At 45.5% G+C, this 9,059-nt stretch overlaps 1 protein-coding gene across 1 annotated transcript in view; it reads left to right on the forward strand.

Annotated features, from left to right (window-relative positions):
• Positions 1–9,059, forward strand: part of cxadr (CXADR Ig-like cell adhesion molecule) — a 52,469-nt gene that overhangs the window by 31,449 nt on the left and 11,961 nt on the right. The window contains exon 3 of the mRNA XM_029121257.2: positions 4,899–5,103. Within this exon, the coding sequence (XP_028977090.1) occupies positions 4,899–5,103 (205 nt within the window). The remainder of the gene's footprint in view (positions 1–4,898; positions 5,104–9,059) is intronic.

Genomic DNA, 9,059 nt, shown 5'->3' on the forward strand with positions numbered 1-9,059 from the left:
CTTCTCCACACGTTCCACCCCATAGCTCTATATCATTTACAAGGCGTTTCAGTGCTTTGTCTGATCAATTTCCCTTTCTTCACACGTGTCTTCTAGTCGTAGCAACAGTAACTATGGGACAGAACATGTGCCCTGAAGCAACCAGTAAGCATTCAGAACATATGTAACACGCAGGTTGTGGCGACAGGACTCTGTTTGTGCCGGGGCTATGTTAGCGTTGTGCCGGGGCTATGTTAGCGTTGTGCCGGGGCTATGTTAGCGTTGTGCCGGGGCTGTGTTAGCGTTGTGCCGGGGCTGTGTTACCGTTGTGCCGGGGCTATGTTAGCGTTGTGCCGGGGCTATGTTAGCGTTGTGCCGGGGCTATGTTAGCGTTGTGACCCTTATGTTAGCATTGTGATTGGGGTTTTTCATTGCTTTTATGCTTTGAGTTATTTTTCAGTGTGCATGTGTGTCAGAAGGTGTTTTGTTGGCTATTGTGTACTGGTTGTCATCCCTCTGCACCCTAGAGATCCACTCCCTTGGGGCCACTCCTCTGATAGAGATTGGTACTGTCACTCTACTCCTCTGATAGAGATTGGTACTGTCACTCTACTCCTCTACAAGAGATTGGTACTGTCACTCTACTCCTCTACAAGAGATTGGTACTGTCACTCTACTCCTCTACAAGAGATTGGTACTGTCACTCTACTCCTCTGATAGAGATTGGTACTGTCACTCTACTCCTCTGATAGAGATTGGTACTGTCACTCTACTCCTTTGATAGAGATTGGTACTGTCACTCTACTCCTCTACAAGAGATTGGTACTGTCACTCTACTCCTCTACAAGAGATTGGTACTGTCACTCTACTCCTCTACAAGAGATTGGTACTGTCACTCTACTCCTCTGTGTCTTTGACCCCCAGGGCAGGGGCATTTCTGCCTGAGCTAGAAGTGGGTCAGGACCAGGAACCCTTCATTAACTGTCCCACATTCCTCTCTCTGACCATCCCTTCCTCCCTCCATGCCTGCCTCCCACTTCATTCGAGCCCAGCTGGGACCCGATCAGGCAGAGCTCCAGTCCCAGCACATCTCTCTCTCTCTTCATTGTCTGAGTGCCTCAGGAGAACCCAATTCAGTTTTGACCTACAGTACTTTATTATATTTAGAACTGGAACCGACTGCCCCCCACAGGGGTGTTGACTGCCCCCACCGAAAAAAGAGTAAAAGGTCCTATTATCATGGAGCCATCATTAAATTCCAGTGCTTGGCCTGGACCAACATCTCCAACCCTGTGTGGGTGGTGTTCCTCTTGCAGCTTTCCCCTTGCAGTCATCTGGCTAGAGTACATTCAGTTGTAGACATCCTGTTTCAGTGTCCCAGACACTGGTTCAGCTTCATGGCTCATTATTTTAGTTTTGTTTTATTACTTATGCGCCTCAAACCATTACCACTTGTTAACATGAGCCACAATCTCTCTCGACTGTTTCTTCATTTAAAGTTTTGATCTTCCTTGGAGCGTGTAGATATTACATGACCAATCACGGGGGCAGTCAGTGCATAGAGACAGACACACACGTGCGCACACGCGCACACACACACAGCGTGGTTGTACCCTGATGGGGTGATGTCATGTGTATTATCAGTAATTAGTGGTCTGTTAAGTCCAGTGGCTGCAGGGCTGGCTTAGTGTATGTGACAGTGCCTGGTAGGATTAGTGCTGCAAGAACAGGGCTGGGCTAGCTTTTACAGACAGACTGGACTACTGGACATACCGAGACAGACAGCAAGAGCGGGAGTTTGGGGAGAGGAGGATGGGATGGGATGGGGAGGGTAGAAGAGAGGAGGTGTTGGGGAAGGAAGAGGAGTCACCTTGAGGATGCCTGTCTGTGAGGTTTGTAACATGCTCTGCAGGTTTCCTGACCAGACCACTCCCCATGGTTTCTGTACGACACACTCAAACAACCGTTTAGAACAGAACTGTGCCCCACATACGTCCAACACTCCGTCTCAAGACGCGTCTGTCTGTTTGGCTTATCAGGCTTTAGGAAACTACTGGTTCACAGCTAATGCACTTGTGTTTTCTGTTAACCGGAAGCTACAGATTAGTTGTGCACTAGTTATTCTTGAGTATGAATATGACAAAATTCATGATAAATATGCATTAAAGATCTTTTGCTCTATTGTCTTGGTGGCGGTTAGGAGAATATAATTATCTAGCTGCTTTAAATTCCTGGTGAGCTGGTGTTTCTGTCCTTGAAAGCACTGAATTTTTTATTTTTTTTACTGACAATCTGACATGGTGCAGAGTTTCCGGTTTAACCTTGAGAATGTTTTGGCGTCTAGGTATTTTTCTGAAACTGACTACAGAGATGTGGTAGGAGAAAAGCCTTCTCTTTCCAAAACACACGGCAACGACGCAGTCAGTCTGACTGGAAAATGTTGTGTAGTGTACGCAGGTGACGCCACTCGTGTTTTGCCTCTCAAATTAGCCCCTCCCCTCCCCTCCAAGGGAGTCACCTGACCATGACCTCATCTTTAAATTGCTCTGTTTCAATAGTCTAACTGTTTGGTGTCCTGCTGCTCCTCCAGCTGCTGCAGAATAATGAAGGGGTCTACTTCAGCACTTTGTTGCACTCCCTGACCTTGCTACATGATGTGTCGATTATTAGTTCTATCTGATGATTACTATTATTTAGGGCTGCAACTGTTTTTCAACCAGTAACGTCATCTTCTGTTTGAGGCTTTCGATTAGTCAATGAGTTACCAATGTTCCTACGTTAGCTGCTTACTAGCCTCGTTAGCTGCTCTGACCTCACCAGATAGTGTAAATAGGAAATCAGGAATGAAATCTCTTCATCAGCTAGGCTTATTTTATTTTATTTTATTTATCCTTTATTTTACTAGGGGATGTCCCATTGAGATAATCAAATCTCTTTTACAAGGGAGCCCTGGGGCAACAGTTACACAAATTACACAGAATCACAGAAACAGTCACAACAACAAAATAGCTTTACAAAACATATGAAATTATTAAAAATAACATAAAGGGGTTATTTAAAACACGCGCATTGTTCAGATTTGGATTGCTTAAAATACAAGTTCCTTTGGATTGACTAGGCCAGTCAAGGACTTATCTTTTCTTGGCCCTAAAAATACTGCTAGTTTGTGTATTTGGGGTCGTTATCTTGCTGTATTATGAAGCCATGTCCATTGACTTTGGAGGCATTTGCTTGTATGTTTCTTTACACTTAATTTATTCTGCTGAGGCCATCATCTTTTACATTGTCAATGAAGACAAGTGAGACAATTCTAGGGGCCGCAATACATGCCAAAACACGCTCGGCACCATATTTCACAAATGAGATATCCCAATGGTACCAATATTTTAGGTGCCCAATGGTCTCATCCATGCATTATTCAGTTTAATATATTTTTTTAATTAAGTGAATATCTGGATCAGTGATTGAACTGTGTGTAATTGCGTGGAGGAAAAATAACTCACTTGAAGGCTCTGAAATGTACCCTTATATATACATTATATATACAGCATATAATGTGCCTTTCTGGGTTTTTCAGATTACAAGTACACATACAAGTATCAAGTTGGGTCAAACAGATAAGTTATGTATACACTGTGTACAAACATTAGTATTCTGTTTGATGCTGTCAATGACTGAGCAAATTCTGTTGTAGCTATGTCTTTTTTGTCAAGACTCCACAAACAATCAGCGCATTTGGTTCAATGCAATATATGAATGTCTTATATAGGTGGAATCACAAGACTCTAAAAGGCCGTGTTAAAAAGTTGTTTCTTCCCCAATCACAAATCGATCTGTTTGTAACAGAATGTGATGGTGTCACAATGGAAGTAAATTGAGGGTGGTCAGCTAGGGCGCTGTAGGATATAGTATTTAAGTCATCACCTGTTAGCAAGAGAGATTTCATCACCCAAGTGTGTCCTCCCCTTCCCTGGGCAGAGTGGGTAGACACTCTTGAGTGTGGGGGCCCACTTGGAATTTTTGGGGATTTGTTTTATTGAGTCACATTCTTTCATGTGATATCTACGAGACTAGTGTGTGCGCTGCCTGTCTCGTCCTCACTGCTTCAGGCCGTTTAATTTCCTCCCTTCTGTTGTTTTTAGCTGCCAATGTTTTGATGTCAGTGAGGTTGGTTTGAGGGCTCTGTGGCTCTCCTGGGATCCAGGTGGAATGCATTACAGGCTACGTGACTAATATGTATCAGATGTTGCCTAGCTACACAGCCTTGGCTTGGCAGCTCTTTTTTGGGATCCACAACCAGGCTCTTCATCTGAGCTGATGGACAACGACCAGCCACCCTTCCTTTCCTTGTCTGCCTGCCTGCCTGCCTCTGTGGCTGTTGTCTGCCTGCCTGCCTCTGTGGCGGTTGTCTGCCTGCCTGCCTCTGTGGCGGTTGTCTGCCTGCCTGCCTCTGTGGCGGTTGTCTGCCTGCCTGCCTCTGTGGCGGTTGCCTGCCTGCCTGCCTCTGTGGCGGTTGCCTGCCTGCCTGCCTCTGTGGCGGTTGCCTGCCTGCCTGCCTCTGTGGCGGTTGCCTGCCTGCCTGCCTCTGTGGCGGTTGGTGTCTTTTTCTATTTTCTCTACCTCTGTGCTGGTCCAATCTGGACAGTTTGTTAGCTCCACCTTGAATCCTTCTCCTCTGAGCTATGTGACTGATGTGGTGGGGGGGGCCTCTCTCTCTCTCTTTCTTTCTTTCCCTGTTTCTTCCCTGCTGGTGTTGATTTGACTCCAGCAGGTCTTTGTTCCATGCCATACCTCTGCTCACCAGCAAGGAAAGGGCCAAACAGACACTGAAGGACCGAGGGAAGATGGTAATATGACACGTGTCGGTTGTTGAGCGTTCTGGTATGTTCTAACTGGTGTGTTCTCCCTCCATGGCCCAGGTGATCCTGTACTCCGGGGACCGGGCCTATGAGGACTACTACCCGGCGGTGAAGGGCCGAGTCCACTTCAATTCACCCGACCCGAAGAATGGCGACGCCTCCATCAACCTGACGGGTCTGAAGTCCAGCGACACCGGGACCTACCAGTGTAAGGTGAAGAAGGCTCCGGGCATCCGCAGTAGGAAGATGCTTCTGACTGTCATGGGTGAGTGGGGCGTGCCGGCTTCCTGGACCAGACCACGTGTTACGGATATGAGCAGTTTGATACAATGTAATGTCATTATTCATGATCAGGTGAAGCTGTTGGGGTTGAAGCCACTCTCCTCTCTCTCCTCAACTACCCCAACATTTACACACGAGACAGCTTCCAATTCTTCACTCTTCTTCCAGGTTCAACTTTTTCTCCAGCGCAAACGTAATCCGTAGTTGGTCAGCGGTCTGATTTCATTCCACTGTTGTTTTTATGTCTATTTGATGTTGTTTATTGGGCTGTTCTGTTGCTGAAGAAGCATCTCGTTGCTTAGTTATGATGTGAGCTAATAAGCCAATGCTTGAATTCTGCTTTTTACTAGACCCACGCGCTTTCCGAACGACAGATTATTAGATGAAATTAACCTTTAAAAGTAAATGCTGTCTCTATAAATATCATGGCGTAGGCTAGGTGTTAGAGTAGAGTTGATCAGCCCCTCTCAAGTTAAACAGCCTGTGGGCCAACTAAAAGTAGCCGACCTCCATGCATTTAGTAGCGTGTTTTCTTAGAGGGGTTATAAAAGTAAGTAATGGACCACACCAGCATGACCTCACAGGGTTAACCACCCGATGGAAACCACTAGTAAGCCAGGTTAGTTTGCTAAAATTACATTAAAACAATCTGCCGAATTCTGGAAGAAAGTTGAATGGAGAGGTGAGGTAGATGAACCAGTACCAGAGTGATGGAACAAGGAGTGTGGAGAAGGTCCTGCTCTGGGCAGCAGCAGGGTCTGAAGGGAGGTCCAGGATGCCACCAAAGGCCTCCATCCATTGGATGGCACTTCACTTTGCAATCACAATCACTCCAAACATGCTGCAAAATTAGCACGTCCAATAACACTATTTTACATGTTTTAAACAAACCTAATAGAATGTTGTGACATTCAATATTGGATAGCTTGCATTAGTTTTCGCTTCATACCATCTTGGAAAAAATGACCGGACACCACATTCATTTTTGATAATTTTAGGATTGATCCATGTGACTATAGTCACTTGTTGTTCCATTGAAATGTACCCTCAATTTATGATAATAACTGAATAGATAACAAAACAAAGAGGCTAACCTACCACCTAGCCATGTTGCCCAAAGCGAAGGATAATATTTGCCCCTGGCGGAGCACTGCATGCCCATGTTTTCCAACTGTTGCCACGCTTTGTTGGGGCGATACGTTCCTGTTGCAAATGTGAACAGAAGAGTACATTGACATAATGTGTAAATGTTATTTCATGTACTTTTTGTCCCCACGGTTGTTGTTAGTTCAAATAGGCCCTCAGCCGGCAGTTCCTCTGCCAAATGGGCCCTGTCCGGGGCCTCCCCCGGGTAGGGCCACAGTGTCACCGGACCCCCCCGTCTCAGTTTCCAAGGTGTTACGCTGCTATATTATTGTGCTGGGGGACATGAGGGATGTACTACTAACTTTTCTCAGTTTCCTCCAATTTTAAATTTTAGAAGGAGATGAGGTCCTGGTCCACACCTGCGGATTACCTGGTTTGGGGGGACCGTTGCTGTTCCTGTCCTTGTCCACCTGGTCATACTTCTGACCTAGTCTAAAATCGAATATACTCTGGATTTAGCCAAGAGAAATTTATTTATTATTCCAATTGGACTCTTAATATCTCACCCGGCACAGCCAGAAGAGGACTGGTCACCCCTCTGAGCCTGGGTCCTCTCTAGGTTTCTTCCTAAAATTCGACCTTCTTAGGGAGTTTTTCCTAGCCACTGAAATTCAACACTGCTGTTGTTTGCTCCTTGGGGTTTAAGGCCGGGTGTCTCTGTAAAGCACTTTGTGACAACTGCTGTTGTAAAAAGCGCTTTATAAATAAATTTTGATTGATTGATTGAAATGCTAAGTGACATTAAAGTAGTGTAATATTGAGTGGTTTGGGCGTGTTGTTACAGTCTGGTCAGCCTTGACACCGGTCATACCTCACAGTGGCTGTGTAATAAGCATAACCTTCATACTGATGTCACAGTAATGATCAGTGAGCCGGCTGCTAAACACAATCACCTTCCCTCCTTGTGCAAACAGGCTGTGTGTTGCTGCTGGGTGACTGAACCTCCCTCTGAACTTGCTGAAACTCACCCGGTCACTCAACCATTCAGCGTATTTACATATGATAAACAGTGTGACATCTGTGGTCATATACAGAAACTCATTCTATGAACATGCACTGCTGGTGGCTTTGTCACTGCGTGTCTGGATGTAGCCTGGTTGTTTTCATAGTTAACAACCTAGCTCCTTGTTGTGACATGACCCACTGGTGTTATATTTAGCCAGAAAGTTGTTCATAGCAAACTTTTACTTTGTCTTCGCAGTTTTGGAAGTATTCCTTTAGGTTTCTTTGGATACACCTGCGCAAATAAGTATTTGCACCAGATCACTTTGTTTCTCTGCTATTGACGTTGTTTGAGTTCAAACTGCAATTCCCAGCAAACACGTATGTTTTAAAGTAGCTAGTGGACTGAGATGTTGTCCCACTTACACAACAGCTTGTTGTTAGGCGTTTCAGCTTTAATGTTGGTGCCTACAAACAGACTTGATGTGGCAGAAAATATTGCTCCCGGGTTAGGAATGTTTGCCAAACTATTGGCAACTGCTCAGCGTATATAAATGAAGTAAATATACTACTATGTTGTAGGCACAGACAGCACCTGGAAATCTGGAATAAGTGTTATATGTTTCAAAAGCACTGAACCTCACAGGTACATTTTGATAATAGAAATAATAAACCTACTGAATAAATAAAACAAGTAAATTGTATATATGCTGTTTACATCGAAGACTGGCATTTCATAATCAGAGAAGCAATGTTTTGAGATATTGTGATTCAATATTTTATTCAGATCATGCAGCCCTAGTCTATAGTGACTTCATTCTCTAGCCTGGTAGTGTGTTTGACGGCCTTAAAGCCATTGACCCCTGGGGCCGAGCTATTCCTGTTCTGGAGTAGAGCAGCGTGACAAGGAGAGGAACACATCTAGTCTGTTATGCAGTTTACCTTCAGGTCCATCTCGTCACCGGAAAGTAAATACTCCACAGAGCATTGGCAGACACACACACACACACACACACACACACACACACACACCCATCTAGTCATCTTTCCTGAGTGCAGGTAACGATAGGAGCTGTGCGTGTCTGTGTGGTCGGTCTGTGCTGATATAAAGATGGACATTGAAGGTAACCGGAGGAGAGAGAGTGCACCTGCAGTCAGTAAAGCAGTCTGGACAGACATGTCAGCAATGCCTCCCAACCAATCAGCATCTCTGCCTAGATCTCACATCAACGGTCTCCCTGGCCTTAGTCCCAACCAACCAATCAGCGTCTCTGCCTAGATCTCACATCAACAGTCTCCCTGGCCTTAGTCCCAACCAACCAATCAGCATCTCTGCCTAGATCTCACATCAACGGTCTCCCTGGCCTTAGTCCCAATCAACCAATCAGCGTCTCTGCCTAGATCTCACATCAACGGTCTCCCTGGCCTTAGTCCCAACCAACCAATCAGCATCTCTGCCTAGATCTCACATCAACAGTCTCCCTGGCCTTAGTCCCAACCAACCAGTCACCATTTTTCTTCCATAACTCTGTTTTAATAAAGGCTGTCTGACATCTCTAGGAGTTCCCTGATCTGATTCTCAATCAGCCAATCAGCCCTGCCTAGTCTGCTCTGTCTCCGTGGCTTCCCTCTTTATTGCCTGGGGTCTGTGATCTTCCCTTCAACAGTCCATAGGTTGTCCAGTCTGGAGCTGCATGTCGCCCAGCACCGCCAATACGTGTTTCATGATACACTACATTCATCCAGTCCACAACCAGCCTACACTCTCTGTAGTATGCTCTCTGAACGCCAGTCTTCCCACACGGGTACACGTGTATCCTGCAAACATCTCGTATGAATGAATGAATCTTC

This window comes from Esox lucius, chromosome 7 (genome assembly GCF_011004845.1).
Source record: "Esox lucius isolate fEsoLuc1 chromosome 7, fEsoLuc1.pri, whole genome shotgun sequence".
NCBI classification, from domain to species: Eukaryota; Metazoa; Chordata; class Actinopteri; order Esociformes; family Esocidae; genus Esox; species Esox lucius.